Source organism: Triticum urartu, chromosome 4A (assembly GCF_056163025.1).
Source record: "Triticum urartu cultivar PI428250 chromosome 4A, HENAU_Tu73, whole genome shotgun sequence".
Classification (NCBI taxonomy): Eukaryota; Viridiplantae; Streptophyta; class Magnoliopsida; order Poales; family Poaceae; genus Triticum; species Triticum urartu.
Genome location: NC_141876.1, coordinates 262,208,196 through 262,224,754, shown reverse-complemented (window position 1 = coordinate 262,224,754; position 16,559 = coordinate 262,208,196). Strand labels below are relative to the sequence as shown.

Here is a 16,559-nt window from a genome sequence, read left to right as displayed (position 1 = left end):
ATGCAGACTCTCTATTTCCCTTTCGTAATGTTTCGGTCTCACTGAAATGAGCGATTCGGTCCCACCGAGTTTGCCTGACCAACTCTCTGGTTAGCTTATTACCAAAATCGGTCCCACCAAGTTTGTGTAATCGGTCTCACCGAGATTACGTTATGCCCTAACCCTAATGAAATCGGTCCCACCGAGTTGACATGTCGGTCCCACCGAAATGCCTAACGGTCACATTATGAACTGAATCAGTCTGACCGAGTTTTCTGATTCGGTCCCATCGAGTTTGGTAAATTGTCTGTAATGGTTAGATTTTGTGTGGAGGCTATATATACCCCTCCACCCTTCCTTCATTAGTAAGGAGAGCCATCAGAACGTGCCTACACTTCAGCATTCATTTTCTGAGAGAGAACCACCTACTCATGTATTGAGACCAAGATATTCCATTCCAACCATTTGAATCTTGATCTCTAGCCTTCCCCAAGTTGCTTTCCACTCAAATCATCTTTCCACCAAATCCAAATCTGTGAGAGAGAGCTGAGTGTTGGGGAGACTATCATTTGAAGCACAAGAGCAAGGAGTTCATCATCAACACACAGTCTATTACCTTTTGGAGAGTGGTGTCTCCTAGATTGGTTAGGTGTCACCTGGGAGCCTCCGTCAAGATTGTGGAGTTGAACCAAGGAGTTTGTACGGGCAAGGAGATCGCCTATTTCGTGAAGATCTACCCTAGTGAGGCGAGTCCTTCGTGGGCAATGGCCATGGTGGGATAGACAAGGTTGCTTCTTCGTGGACCCTTCGTAGGTGGAGCCCTCCGTGGACTCGTGCAACTGTTACCCTTCATGGGTTGAAGTCTCCATCAACGTGGATGTACGATAGCACCACCTATCGGAACCACGCCAAAAATCTCCGAGTCTCCAATTGCGTTTGCACACTCTAATCCCATCCCTTTACTTTCTTGCAAATTGCATGCTTTACTTTCCACTGCTCATATACTCTTGCCATGCTTGCTTGAATGTATTGTGAATGGTTAAACTTGTGCTAAAACTCCACCTTAGCTTAAAGAAATTAAAAACTGCTACTTTTCTTTGCTAAGAGTCTATTCACCCCCCCCTCTAGACATCTCTTCTTGATCCTTTCATCAAGGAATCACCACAAGACCAGACACACAGATCGGAAATATCACCTGATACGAAAGATCGTAAAGAATGGTGATATAGAGTTATGCAAAATTCACACAGATGCAAATGTTGCAGGTCCGCCGACTAAGCCGCTTCCACAACCCAAGCATGAGGGGCACGTTAGAGCTATGGGCATATGATGTCTGTTTGATTAACCCTAGTGCAAGTGGGAGACTATTGGAGATGTGCCCTAGAGTTAATCATGTATGGTTATTTCCTATGTGTTTATGAAAAAAGATAGTCCTTGGACATTATCAATGATGTGTATCAGCAAGTACATGACTTTTTTGTGGGACTATGCATTGTATGATGACTGTCCTAAAAGGTCCCTGGTCAAAATGGTTGTGTGGACGCGCAACCAACTTGTAACGCCCTCGATGCGGCTATATCTCCCACGTGTCGAAGCACGACTTAGAGGCATAACCGCATTGAAAGCAATGTCGCAAGTGAGGTAATCTTCACAACATCCCATGTAAATAAATAAAGGGGAAAGGATACATAGTTGGCTTACACTCACCACGTCACACAAATACATAAATAACATTACATTCATCCAAATACACTCAAGGTACGACTACGGAACCAAAAATGAAGATAAACCCCAAATGCAACATTGTCCCTGATTGCCCCAACTGGGCACCACTACTGATCATCTAGGAAAGACACGTAGTAACGACGAGAGTCTTCATCGAACTCCCACTTGAGCTCGGTCATATCATCTGGAACGGTATCATCGGTCCCTGCATCTGGTTTTGCAAGTAATCTATGAGTCACGGGGACTCAACAATCTCACACCCTCGCGATCAAGACTATTTAAGCTTATAGGAAGGGTAAAGGTAAGATGTGGAGCTGCAGCAAGCGACTAGCATATATGGTGGCTAACATATTCGCAAAAGAGAGCGATAAGAGAAGGCAAAAGCATGGTCGAACAACTATGATCAAGAAGTGATCCTAGAACAACCTACGTCAAGCATTACTCCAACACCGTGTTCACTTCCCGGACTCCGCCGAGAAGGGACCATCACGGTTACACACGCAGTTGATGCATTTTAATTAAGTTAAGTTTCAGGTTTTCTACAACCGGACATTAACAAATTCCCATCTGCCCATAACCGCGGGCATGGCTTTCGAAACTTCAAATCTCTGCAGGAGAGTCCCAACTTAGCCCATCACAAGCTCTCACGGCCAACGAAGGATATTCCTTCTCCCAAGACAATCCGATCAGACTCGGCATCCCGGTTACAAGACATCCTCGACAATGGTAAAACAAGTCCAGCAACACCGCACGAATGTGCCGACAAATTCCGATAGGAGCTGCACATATCTCGTTCTCAGGGCACACTCAGATGAGACATCCTACGAGTAAAACCAACCCTCAAGTTGCCCCGAGGTGGCCCCGCAGTCTACTCGGTCAGACCAACACTCATAGGAGCACTGGCCCAGGGGGGTTTAATAAAGATGACCCTCGGGCTCCGAAAACCCAAGGGAAAAAGAGGCTAGGTGGCGAATGGTAAAACCAAGGTTGGGCATTGTTGGAGGAGTTTTATTCAAGGCGAACTGTCAAGGGGTTCCCATTATAACCCAACCGTGTAAGGAACGCAAAATCTGGGAACATAACACCGATATGACGGAAACTAGGGCGGCAAGAGTGGAACAAAACACCAGGCATAAGGCCGAGCCTTCCACCCTTTACCAAGTATATAGGTGCATTAAGATAAACAAGATAATATGATGATATCCCAACAATAAACATGTTCCAACAAGGAACAAACTCCAATCTTCACCTGCAACTAGCAACGCTATAAGAGGGGCTGAGCAAAGCGGTAACATAGCCAAACAATGGTTTGCTAGGACGGGGTGGGTTAGAGGTTTGACATGGCAATGTGGGAGGCATGATAAGCAAGTGGTAGGTATCGTAGCATAGGCATAGCAAAAGAGCGAGCATCTAGCAAGCAAAGATAGAAGTGATTTCGAGGGTATAGTCATCTTGCCTGCAAAGTTCTCAGAGTTGACTTGATCCTCGTAAGCGTACTCAACGGGCTCCTCGATCACGTACTCGTCTCCCGTCTCTACCCAAGCAATAAAAACAAGCAAAAGGAACACAATCAACCACGTGCAATGCTCAAACAACATGATGCAAACATGGTATGATATGTGGGATGCGATATGTGATGCATATGCATGATTTGCAAAGGAATGATTGGACCTGGCCTCAACTTGGAAATCCAAGAGTGCCACTGGAAAGGTGAGGTGATTTCGGTCGAAATCGATATAAAGATCACCGGAATCGGATGCACGGTTTGGAAATGGCAAGCAAAACAAATATGGCACCGGTCTGCGATTAACAGCAAGTAGCCTTCTAAATGCATCAAGAACAACATGCTACAGCACTCCAACATGACAACAAAATACATGGCAGGGATCCACTCATGATGCTTGACAAAATATGAACACTGAGCTACGGCTAGTTCACTCAATAGCAAGCTCAAACAAGCATGGCAAAAGTGCAAAAGATTACTGGTTTCAGACTTAGTAAAATTAATAGCATGTCAGGAATTTAATATCAGGAAGCAATGTTTAGAGCACGATAACTACATGCTACAGGAATATATCATGGCAAAGCAAATCATGGCATGAAGATACTCAAAGCATACAACAAAAGTCCCTTAGTGACCATGAGCCAAAAGGGATCAGAAAATACAATTGCAAGCATGTGAACATAGCAATTAACAAAAACAGATACAGACTTAGTGAAAAACTGGAGCATGCAAAACAGTTAACGAGTAGGCATGTTTACGAGCTCGATGCACTCACTACGAGCCATTGCATGACAAAATAAGCATACACCCAGCAAATAGACATGGCATAGAATCTATACATGGCAAGAACAACAACATAGCATGCATGGATCAACAACAACAAGCTCGCCAAAATCGCTAAACATGTTAATAATCTGCCAGGAACATTTTATAGCAAAAGTAGAGCTCGATTGACTCAAGCTAGGGTGCTCCATAATTGCAAACAAAGACATGGATGGATAGAGCACAACATTATCTACAAAACATCCTTACTGATCATGCTCAAAATAGGCACGGATCACTAGGAAACAACATGAACATATGGCATAAAAATAATGACAGGGCAAGGACTTAGTGAAATTCTAAGTCCCTGAAATTAGCATCATTGAGTAAGCTACTTTGCATGCTTGTGCTAGTCACCACGAAGATCACAAAAATACATGGCATACACCCCTGTAAATATGGCATGGCATACATCAAAACACATGTAGAGCTCAGGGTCATAGCATGCACACATCAATCATGGCAAAAATGACAAAAGTGCAATTGCTGAAACAGATCTGAAACTATCATCACATAGCCCTCTTCCAATAGCATTTCGGGCATCAAGATGAGCTCAAATGAAAATGATGCAATGAGATGAAATGATGTACTCGTCGAGACGAACATTTGGATATGCTACACGCACGAATTGGAGTCATGGTGAGGAAGTTATGATGCGTCAAAGTAGGCTTAAAAGTTAGGGTTTCGGGCAAAATTAGGTCAACCTCACGATCCAGATCCGGATCCAGATCATGCGTGGAAACCGAGGTCGCCAGAGAACACTGTTCACCGGAGTTCCTGTATGCCGGAAGGTGGCCGGATCCGGTGGTGAGGAGGCGATGGCGGCGGAGGGCGTTGCCGGAGAGGAGGGGCGGCGTCTCGGGTGGCGAGGCGCGGGCCGGCCGCAGCGGAGGAAGAGCACGCCGGCGAGCGAGCTGCTCCGGCCGGCGCGGGCGGCGTGCAACTCCGGGCGGCGGCGCGGGGAACTGAGGAGGCGGCGTGGCGAGGCGACCGCGGGCGGGCGCCCCCGTGCGGCGGCGGTGGGATGGGCCGCGGGGGCCCAGATCGGGCTCCGCGGGCCTCGGGCGGCGGCGGGTCGGCGGGATGACGTGGCATGCTGCGGTTGGTGGCGGCGAGGTTGTCCGGCTGGAACGGACATGTCCGGCGCGGCGCGAGGAGATTTTCTAGGGTTAGGGGTTGGAGAGACCCGAAAATTTCGGGGGAGGCCTTTAAATAGAGGTAGAGGGAGTTAGGAAGCTCCAAATGAGGTGCGTTTGCGGCCACGAGATCGTGATCGAATGGTCTAGGTGATGGAGAGGGTTTTGGTGGGTTTTGGGCCACTTTGGAGGGGTGTTGGGCTGCAACACACACGAGGCCTTTTCGGTCCCTCGGTTAACCGTTGGAGTATCAAACGAAGTCCAAATGGCACGAAACTTGACAGGCGGTCTACCGTTAGTAAACCAAGGCCGCATGACAAGTCTCGTTCCAATCCGAAAACGTTTAACACCCACACATGAAAAAGAGGTAGAAAGGGACACCGGAGGACATAGGAGCGCCGGAATGCAAAACGGCCAACGGGGAAAATGCTCGGATGCATGAGACGAACACGTATGCAAATGCAATGCACATGATGACATGATATGAGATGCATGATAAAGACAACGACACACGGAGACAAAAGCCCGACAACGAGGAAATAAAATAACTTAGTGCCGGAAACGGCAAGAGTTGGAGTACAAATAAGGTAAATTACATCCGGGGTGTTACACAACTAGACTAGCATATGACACGATGGATGGCTCGGTCTCACTAGCCATGGAGCATTAGATGCTAACCGAATAATATGGGCTCGGAAGTATCTGGTCGGATTCGACACGGTCGGATCCGAGTCGAGATAAGGTCCGAGTCGGACAGACCGAACTATGAGACGCAACGATATGTCATCTATGAGTCTCTAGTACAACATAAATTCTACGACCTAAGACCTGAGCTAGCGGATGTACTCGGGATGGTGACAGACCTGCTTTGGGCCGACCAAACACTACTCTGTGACTGGGTAGTTACAAAGGTAGGTTTCAGACTTGTCCAGACCCATGCTGCGAGACATGGTCGAGCAAGATGGGATTCACCCCTCCGACCAGGAGAGATATACTCTGGGGCCCTCCGACCATGCTGAATTGTTGGACTTTTTCATATGTGGTATTTGTGGGGCATGTTGGATGATGTGGATAGACTGCATGTCAAGACAATTAGGATAATGGGGATGAACTATTTAGATATTATAGATTTGACTCGATAATCTCTGGCCCACAAATCATGCGTATTCTTCCATCTTTCTCTCTATGTAATTTATTCGAGTCCACTGCCTGTTTTTGCTGTCGAGCCATAACACAATTCTGGACATGGCTAACTATGTCTGTAATTAAATTGTCTCCATCTTTCATAATTGTTTCAGTCTAAATACGAAAAATGTTTGACGACACACTGGATCTCATAGTGTTGTGTCAGCCTGGCAGGAAAGTGAGGAAAAGCGCTCGAGAAATGGCCGCCGAGAGTGGCGGTGACGATAACGGGAGGAGGGGGCGGGGGAGGGGCAAGAAAAGAGAAAAAGGGCGTCTGTGTCACCGACGGGTGGGTCAGGAGAGGACAAGGGCGTGCATCCCGCCCGTCCGCGCGCTATATGCCTCGAGAAGAGCCCCGAGTCAGGGCTATAGGCGCTAGCACTGTCGCTGGCATGGGCCGGCCCACGAGCGCGCTCGCTCACTCGGGGAAACGAAAAAGGTCGCTGAGTTCGATCGCTAGATCCGTCGCTCCCTCGAACGCTTGCTAGTAGCTAGTTTTTTTTCCTTTTTTTGCTGAAAAACCACCCAGTTTTTCTATTTCTTACAAAATTAAATTATGAAATAAAAACAGGCTTACAGTTGTTAAGAAAAAGTCATCAATTTGAAAGAAAAAGTTCATCTCTTTAAAAAATGTTCATAGGTTTTTGAAAAAAGTTCATCGATTTTGGAATAAATTCATCAGATTTGAAAAAAAGTTCATAGATTCTGAAAAAAGTTCGTCGATTTTGAACAGAGTTCATCGATTTTTTTCAAAAATGTTCATCAAAATTGGAAAAAACTTTACCCAATTTAAAAAAGTTCATCGAAATTAAAAAAAATCATGGATTTTGAAAAAAAAATCATTTGAAAAAGTTTTCAGCGAATTCAAAAAAAAAATCACGTATTTGGTGACAATCCAACGGTCAAGGAAAAAGAAAAAACAGAAACCAAAAAAGAAAAAAGAAAAAAGAAAAAAGAAAAACGAAAAACGAAAAAGGATTGAATAAAATACGAATATGTTAGAATGTTAGCACGACTGCGCTTGTTGGCGGGGTGGTTGCACCAGCCAGCTGTCGGGGAGGATGTCGTAGGTTCGAATCCTATTTGCCTCTCTCTGCAGCAAGAAATCGCAGATTCGCACAGGCGGGTCGATCTGATAGGTCCTATTGGGCCGGCCTGTTTACGCCCTTTCAGCGTTCCCGTTTTGCGAACCTTCCAGAGGTTCCCAGCCGGTTTTTTACTGTTTTGGGAACCTTCTGAGCCGGATTTCTTTCTTTTTTGTTTATCTTTTCGTTTTGTTTTTTCCCCTTTTCTCTCCTTGTTTCCTTTCAGCGTTCCCGTTTTGCGAACCTTCCAGAGGTTCCCAGCCGGTTTTTTACTGTTTTGGGAACCTTCTGAGCCGGATTTCTTTCTTTTTTGTTTATCTTTTCGTTTTCTTTTTTCCCCTTTTCTCTCCTTGTTTCCTTTTTCTGTTTATTTTCTTTACTTATTTCTTTTTTGTTTTTTCTCTGATTTTCTTTTCTTTTCGTTTTCATTTTTCTTTCTTGGATTTCTTTTTCTTTTTCAAAAAATGTTCACATTTTACAAATTTTGTTCATTTTTACAAAAAGTGTTCTGTTTTCAAATTTTGTTCATAACTTGCAATATCTGTTTGCTTTGTTTCAAAAAATGTTCATAATTTCATGAAATGTTCCATTTTCAAATATTTGTTCGAAAATTCAAAAAAGTTTCATGTTTTTTGAAAACATTTTCTGCAGTTTCAAATTTTTTGTTCGCATAGGCAAAAAAATCTTCTTGTCTATGAAAATGTTCAGAAATTCAAAATATGTACACACATTTTCAAAATATAGACCATGTTTTTTGAATTTTTGAACAAATTTCAGATTCTAGAACATTTTTTGGAATGTTTCAAAAATTGTTCACGTTTCTTTGTTTGCAATTTTCAAAAAATGATCGTTTTTCAAATTTTGTCTGGTACATTTTTCTTTTAAAAAAATCACATCTTTAAAAAATTGTTCATCATTCTAAAAAAATGTTCCCGTTTTAGAAAAACACAAATTAAAAAATGTCCTGTTCTCAGAATTTGTTCACAAATTAAAAAATGCTCCTCTTTTTGAAAAGTGTTCCCAAATTCAAAAAATGTTCGCATTTTGTCAAAATTTGTTCATGATTGTGAATTTTGTTCAGAATTTAACAAAATGTTCATACTTTTTCAGGATCTGGTCACAAATTCAAAATATGTTCCTGTCTTTAGTTTTTTTCAACAATTCAAATTATTGTTCAAAATTTCAAAAAACTTGTATGTTTTTATCAAAACTGATCGTAATTTTTAAGAATGTTTCTGTTTTTCAATATTTGTCCACAACTTCAAAATTGTTCCTTTTTTTAAATTTGATTACATATTCAAAAAATGCTAACTAAATTTAAAACTCGTGTGTGTTCGTAAAAACGTTCTTACATTTAAGAAAAATATTCAGAAATTACAAAAAAAAGTCCAGAAAAGAAAAAATAACCGGATCTGGTGATGTGACTAGTTCTATAGTACTCGCATTGCCATATCACCATAAGCATCAATCAGGCGTAGTGGTTACTTACCTTGCTCTAGAAGTGAGCGGTCGTAAGATCGATTCTTTGCTGAAGCTTCATGTTTTTCTTTCATTTTTACACCGCTCGCGGTTTGTGTGGGCCGCCAAGTCGGGGGGCGCCCCGACTGGTTGCCGCAGTAAGCGGCACATAGGTGCTCCTGCAGGAATCCCTCAAAAAAAAAGTGCTCCTGCAGGAATCGACCCGCCTCAATGCAAAATACGGTTTAAATTTGAATCGAAAATGAATCAAAACCGAAAGAAAAAAAAACATTTATTTGTTTGCTTCGCGTGTTGGACCGTGTTTTGCGTCCCTTAGCTTCGAAGAAGGGACGCGGCCGAACCACGACTTGGCCTAATATACCCAGGTACTGGATTGAGATAATAGCTTAAATGAAACGCAATGTTGTGGTTGTGGAGGACTTTCGTGCAAACATCCATTCTTCCTCTCAGCCTTAAGCGAAAAAACCCTAGCACTGGACGACCTCCAAAACCCTAGAGCCGTCCCCAATGGCGAGCCACGAAACCGACCCGTCCCCTGCCGCCCCCTCCAAGAAGAAGAAGAGGCACTCCAAGAAGCGCAAGGCCATCGAAGTCACTGTAGATGCCTCCTTTCCTGGCGCCGCCGCCCCCGTCGTCGGCTACTTTCCGACGGGCTACGACCCCCTTGCGGCCGCAGAGCCCCCACGTGCGCGGTTGTTCCGCCACGAGAAGCACCATAACCGCGTCGAGCTAGTGGTCGTCGCCCCTGGTGGAGGCCCCGACTTCGTCGGCCGGAGCTACGCCGGCGAGGCCGCTGCGCCGCAGCTCTGCGGCTACGCCCTCGGCGTCCTCGACAAGGCCACCAGCACTCTGAAGATTGTCCCCATCGCCTCCAACAAGGTGAGCATCTCCATCCCGATGGCGCCAAAGTTTGTTCGGTCTTGTTTAAGCAATTCTACATACAGTATTGTTCTTAGTTGACGTGAAATGTTATGATCCCATTTATATTTATAAGCAGTTCTAGTCCGTTTATAAATCAATTCTTGTCCTAAGAACTGACATGCTTGCTCAAAGGAACAAGAGATTTCGGGTGGGCATTGGAACTGCGCTAATCTGTAATTGGTTTTATGGTTAACCTCCTTAATTCAAAATAAATGCTGCAACTGGGTGATTCTGTAACATCGCTAGCATAATTTAAGATTTTGTGAGCAGATGTGCCTGCTCCGAGTTCCTGTGGTTGGTGAGATGGTATCTGAACTGCTGCAAGGGGATTTTCTTTCTCAGTATGACCATTATAATGGTTTACATTGAATGTATCTGAGGTTTATTTAGTTCGAATAAGATTAGCATTTGTGATTGGAGGATATGTAGCGTTATTCTGAATGTTTGTATTTCCAAACAGATTTTGAGGCTAGAGCCACACTTTGAAGTGCAGCAACCGGCTCATTCACAACAGTCAGCAGCAGAAGCAGGTTCTTCTGTAGCAGATACTGAATTGAACAGACAAGATCTTACCCAGGCTTATGGGACCAAGAAAGATAAGGATAAGGTATGTTTGTGGTACAGGGTCTACTGTCTTTGCTGTTGACTATATTTGTTTTTTTGTAATTATTATTTTATTTCATGCTGTGAGCCTGAGCGTTGAATTTTGTACGGTAGTACTCCCTCCGTCCCAAAATAAGTGTCCCAAAATAAGTGTCACTTATTTTGGGACGGAGGGAGTAGAACATAATGGTCATGAATGTAAGGTGTCACTGTTTTTTTCTTGTTGTAATGATGGAAAATATTTAGCATGAACTGTCATGAAAATAATATACCTCTTGCTACAATAGTTTTGTGCATTTAGATAAACTTGGCTTTTCCTCTCTCTTTTTAGTGTGACAAGAAAATACTTTCTTGTATATGTATGTAACTGGTTTTTAAAGTAAAAATAAGCTTCCACAGACTTGTTACATGTGTGAACTTAACATTTTCCATTTTAAATAGGTCGCAGCCATTTTCATGATGTTACAGGATTATTTTTCTTCTTCTCCTCTTCTCCCATCTTAACAGTGTCCTCTGACATGCTTAACACTTAAGTTTTGGATACAAACATGGTTTGGTTCAGTTGAATATATGTATTCCTATTCCTTGCAGGATAATAAGTGGAAGTCACTAAAAGAACAAAGGAATGACCCTTCTGCTTATTTGGACCTTGATCTTGGAGAGTCCAAGACCACTGCAGATGCCACTGATAGTCAGGCATCAATGGAAGTTCGCAACATTCCACCTTATGATCCTGCTGCAGATACATCGGAAAAGGCATATCTTTTTGATGAGATCATTCCAAAAAATATACGGCCACACCTTCTTGATATTGTGGGACACTTTGAATCGGGAGAATTTGGTTTGAAAGGCTATGGGAGTTTTGTCTCGAATCGTGTGAATAAGTTGCAGGAACTTCAGGTAAATAGTGATGGTTTTCTATGTCTTTTCGTGTTATCTGGCGGTTGCAAGACCTTGTTTTGTTTCAATACCAGCATGCTCACAGTAGTATCCAGCTTCTTGAAACTAGCTTTATTCTAGACTTGAGCAGGATTTTTGAGAAAAGCTGATATTTTTACGTTGTCGTGATATTTTTCTGCAGTGGATCTGTCTAGGATGCATCCTTACTCCGTAGGCAGTTTATGTGTGATGTGGGGCACACATTCTTTCTGTTATTGTATTTGGATGACAGATATCAAGACACTATTGTTGCTACTTTTCCATGTTTTTGCTTTGTAGATATTTACGTAGTTATGCTGCCCAATATTATGCAGTTAATGATGGAAAACTAACTGTCTGCCCAATATTGTGCTAAAGTTAATTTAGAAAGAGTTGCTTCACTTATTATTCCATGTGATGTAAAATCATTAGCTTTTGTTTTGTTTTGTAGGGTGAAGATCAGGAAAGGCTTGCTTGGATACTATCCTATATCACACATCTCCTGTCCTTGTTGGCGCGCAACAGCTCCATGTCCAAGCAGAAAAGAAAAGAAAAAGACCAGACCATCCGTGGACCAATTATCCCACAGGCGGTGCACCGCAAGCTGTTGCTGATGTTCACGGAGCCAGGGTCTTCTTCCTTGTCGACCGAGAAACACGAGCTTCTGATCAATTACATTTTAGTACTCACACTTTTTGCTGATGACTTCAGATCTGAACCTACGGATATATGTGCGGACTTGAAAATGAACCGCCAGATGCTTAAACCATATTATGACCAGCTGGGATGCAAGTCCGTGTCAACAGGTGCTTTTAAACCATTTTTTATGACACTTCCAGCACCCCTCAAGTTCCCACAACAAGTCACAAGGAGAAGGCGGCGAAAATAACCATCTTAGTTATTGGTTTCCATCTGATATGGTTGTGATAGGAAAGGTATGCATTGCCACCGTCGAACCAATGTGCCCTCAGCTCAGTTTCACCAATGTAGTGGAGAAAATGATGAAGGTGGTTGTTCTGTTTTTGTTTTCTATTGTCACTTGGGAATTGCTACGAGAGGAACCATATTACTGATATATAATTTGCTTGCTACCGAAATTTGTTTTTTGATGCTACATTTGGTATACCACCTTGTCGTGAGTTGAGTCGTAATTTTTGGTTGTATTTTTCTTCTGGAAAGAGATGCCACATCCTTGCCATCGTCTACTGTGATGGTCACCTGCCACGATGAACCAGCAGGTCGATAGCCGAGCGACGAAGGGCCCAGCTGTCTGTGAGCTGGTTCTGTGGACCTCAGGGCCACTTGTAAGCGTGTGTTCTCTGCCCTGCTATAAGCGCCAGGACTAGCGTGCGTGTAGAGCACGTAAAAGGTGAATTCTGAATATCTCTCTCTCCCCCTCTCTCCCTTGAAGTGGAAAACGACGCATGCAACACTGGTGTGAGGGCTGTGCTCATGCAGCGTGGCCATCCGATTGCCTATATGAGCAAGGCGATGAGTGTCATGAACTGCAAGCTCTCTATATACAGAAAGGAGTTCATGGCAATCATGATGGCGGTGGATAAATGGAGACAATACCTCCAGAGAGGTGCTTTCACTATTTGGACTGATCACAAGTGTGTGCTCTCTTTCTGATCAGCAGCCGACAACAAATTTGCAGCGCAGAGAACACAACGCTTACAATTTCAGTTCAAATACAAAAAATAAAAAATAAATAGAGAATGGAGCTGCAGATTCTGTGTCTCGCATTGGTCATTGCTATGAAACTCAGGCCATGTCTGTTTGTCATCCTGAGATTGGATACAAGAGGTTTAAAATTTCTTACAACAATGACACTGATATGCTAGAACTACTTCAACAATTGGCCATTCATTCCCTTGACAGAGGGTTACTCTTTGGAACATGGACTGATAAAATACCAAGGACGATTGGTAATTGGCAACAATTTGGCTTTGCAAACCAAATTAATCGCTGCCTTGCACGCATTCTGGAATCACTCCTACTTACCAGGGAGCAAAGAAGTTGTACTACTGGCCAGGCTTGAAGCTAGATATGGAGTTTTTTTGGTCAGACAATGCAGCATTTGTCAACAAGCCAAGCATACCAATCTGAAACCAGTTAGTCCATTGCAACCACTGCCACCTCCTTAAGCTCCTTGGCAGGAAATTACCATGAATTTCTTTGAGGGTTTGCCACCGTCCGAGGGCGGATATGTGATCAACTGAGCAAATATGCCCACTTTATATCCCTGCATCACACATACATAGCTCATACCGCTTCAAAGCTTTTTGTGGATCAAGTGGTCAGATTACATGGTGTTACAGTCATATTTACCAGCCATGTTTGGAGAGATCTCTTCAAAGATACTATGGGTAATACTCTCCTCTACAGCAATACGCATCACCCACAGACTGATGGCCGAAGTGAGCGGGTGAACCAATGTCTTGAGGAGTATCTACGTTGTGCAGTACAAGATCGACCCAAAACTTGGCATTGGCTTCCAATGGCTGAACTTTGGCATAGTACCAATCATCACGGTTTGGGTTGCTCTCCATTCCGTGCACTTGACAAGATGGAGCCCAATTTTGGAGGTATGCCGAATATTGCCACTTCCAACAACTCATAGATTGCTCAGACTGCGGTTGATTATCAAGACCACATTGATCTCCTACGTGCCCATTTATCTCGAGCTTAGGCTAGGATGAAGGCTCAGGCTGACCGCAAATGCGCAGAGTGACAATTTGCAGTGGGCGAGCAAATTTTCCTCAAACTTCAGCCCCATGCACAGCAAACGGTGGTCAATCGTCCATGTCGCAAACTTATAAACTTTCCTAAGTATTTGGGGCGTTCACGATTGTGGAACGCATAGGCGAGGTGGCCTATGGTGGTTTGGACCTGCCGGCCCACTGCCCAGGTGGACCCCGCTTTCCATGTTTCACTGCTACTGCAAATTACCCGCCGGTTTTCGGTGATCTGCCTCCACCGGATTTGCTGAGGTGCGAGGCGATTTTTCAACGACGGTTGGTGGGCAACGGCAATGTCCAGTGGGTAATTTTTTCTCTCGAGGAACCGGCAGGAGCACTGCCTTTTCATTTCAGACGAAAAAGAGGGTTTATGTACAAAGATGACAGGTTTTTCTGGGGAAACCTGACGAAACCCTTATAAGGACCGTTGTCGTATGCTAAGTGAACCAAATCACCCAATGTCGGTCGCCACTTGTGCCCTGCCAAAGGCGCAAGCTCAAATTCTTATGTCGTCGAGCGCGATGGCCGCCACCTCCAGGTGAGTGAGGCGGGTGCCGATGAATATCCGGCGGTTGCGCTCCTTCCAGATATTCCAGATGGTGTAGAGGAAGTGCCCGCTACGCTGGCGTCTTTCGTCCTTGGACAGGGGACAGATGAGCCGATCCCACCAGTCGGAGACTCCCATGGGAGGCGGAATTGTCATCGTGTTCGTCGGCGCCTCCCCGGTCCATGCCTGAACATGCGACCAAACTGCAATCGCAAATGGGCAGTCCTTGCAAAGGTGAGTTGCCGTCTCCGGTGCTCCCAGACACAGCGGGCATGTAGGATCGTGCGGCCATCCGCGAATAGTGAGCATGTCGGCCGTGAGGATCTTGCCATGGAGCACCAGCCAGGAAAAGAGCTTGCATTTGGGTTCCGCGTGTGCCTCCCAAATCTTCGTCGGCGAGAACCTGGGGAAGGAGCCGGAGAACTGGGTTGTATATGCCGAAGCCGCGGAGTAGATTCCATTTGTAGTCCAACGCCAGGAGATGGAGTCCTCCCTGTCCGTAGACAGTGTAACCTGGGAGGTCAGAGATGCTATCGAGATGAATTCCTGCAGGTGTATTGGGGACTGAAGGCGGGCGACCGATCTGATCCAGTTATCCTCGTGTAGCTCCTTGGACACTGTTGTAACACCCTCGATGCGACTATATCTCCCACGTGTCGAGGCACGACTTAGAGGCATAATCGCATTGAAGGCATATGTCGCAAGTAAGGCAATCTTCACAACATCCCATGTAACATAAATAATAAAGGGGAGAAAACATAGTTGGCTTACACTCGCCACGTCAATCAAGGTACATAAATAACATTACATCATCCAAACACTCATGGCCCGACTACGGCGCCAAAATAAAGATAATCCAACATGCGACACGGTCCCGATCACCCCCAACTGGGCACCACTACTGATCATCAGGAAAAGAAACATAGTATCGTTGAGAGTCCTCGTCGAACTCCCACTTGAGCTCAAGCGCGTCACCTGGAGCGGAATCATCAGGCTCTGCATCTGGTGTAATAGTAATCTGTGAGCCACAGGGACTCAGCAATCTCGCACCCTCGCGATCAAGACTATTTAAGCTCAAAGGTAAGGCAAGGTAAATATGTGGAGCTGCAGCAAGTGACTAGCAAATATGGTGGCTATCCTGTTCGCAAAAGAGAGCGAGAAGAGGAGGCAAAGCGCGAGCGAGAAACTAGAGGGCAACCTGCGCAAGCATTACTCCAACACCGTGTCCACTTCCCGGACTCCGCCGAGAAGAGGCCATCACGGTAACACACTCAGTTGATTCATTTTAATTAAGTTAAGGTTCAAGTTATCTACAACCGGACATTAACAAATTCCCATCTGCCCATAACCGCGGGCACGGCTTTCGAAAGTTCAAATCCCTGCAGGGCAGTCCCAACTTAGTCCATGACAAGCTCTCACGGTCAACGAAGGAATAGACCTCCTCCCGAGACATTCCGATCAGACTCGGCATCCCGGTTCTTCAAGACAACTCCGACAATGGTAAAACAAGTCCAGCAACACCACCCGCTGTGCAGACAAATCCCGATAGGAGCTGCACATATCTTGTTCTCAGGGCACACCGGATAAGCTAAGCGTACGGGAGCCAACGTAACCCAAGTTGCCAAGGGACGGCCCCGCACGGTGCTCTAGGTTGGACCAACACTCAGAGGAGCACTGGCCTGGGGGTTTAAAATAAGATGACCCTTGAGTCCGCGAAACCCAAGGGAAAAGGCTAGGTGGCAAATGGTAAAACCAAGTTAGGGCATTGCTGGAGGAGTTTTATTCAAGGCGGACTGTCAAGGGGTTCCCATTATAACCCAACCGCGTAAGGAACGCAAAATCCGGGAACATAACACCGATATGACGGAAACTAGGGCGGCAAGAGTGGAACAAAACACTAGGCGAGAGGCCGAG

At 44.9% G+C, this 16,559-nt stretch overlaps 1 protein-coding gene across 1 annotated transcript; it reads left to right on the top strand.

The window, feature by feature from the left end:
• Nucleotides 1–9,304: 9,304 nt before the first annotated feature.
• On the top strand, nt 9,305–12,471 carry LOC125551518 (DNA binding / DNA-directed RNA polymerase). Its single transcript, XM_048714777.2, has 4 exons — nt 9,305–9,794; nt 10,297–10,443; nt 11,031–11,339; nt 11,809–12,471. The coding sequence occupies exons 1-4, from the start codon at nt 9,423–9,425 to the stop codon at nt 12,244–12,246; spliced, it is 1,266 nt and encodes a 421-aa protein (XP_048570734.1). The 5' UTR covers nt 9,305–9,422; the 3' UTR covers nt 12,247–12,471.
• Nucleotides 12,472–16,559: the final 4,088 nt, after the last annotated feature.

Bases quoted from the DNA above. Each gene is read 5' to 3' on its own strand.
- LOC125551518 (XM_048714777.2), top strand. From the start codon at position 9,423: ATGGCGAGCCACGAAACCGACCCGTCCCCTGCCGCCCCCTCCAAGAAG. The intron at 9,795-10,296 runs GTGAGCATCTCC...ATTTCCAAACAG, and splicing joins TCCCCATCGCCTCCAACAAG to ATTTTGAGGCTAGAGCCACA. The intron at 10,444-11,030 runs GTATGTTTGTGG...TATTCCTTGCAG, and splicing joins CCAAGAAAGATAAGGATAAG to GATAATAAGTGGAAGTCACT.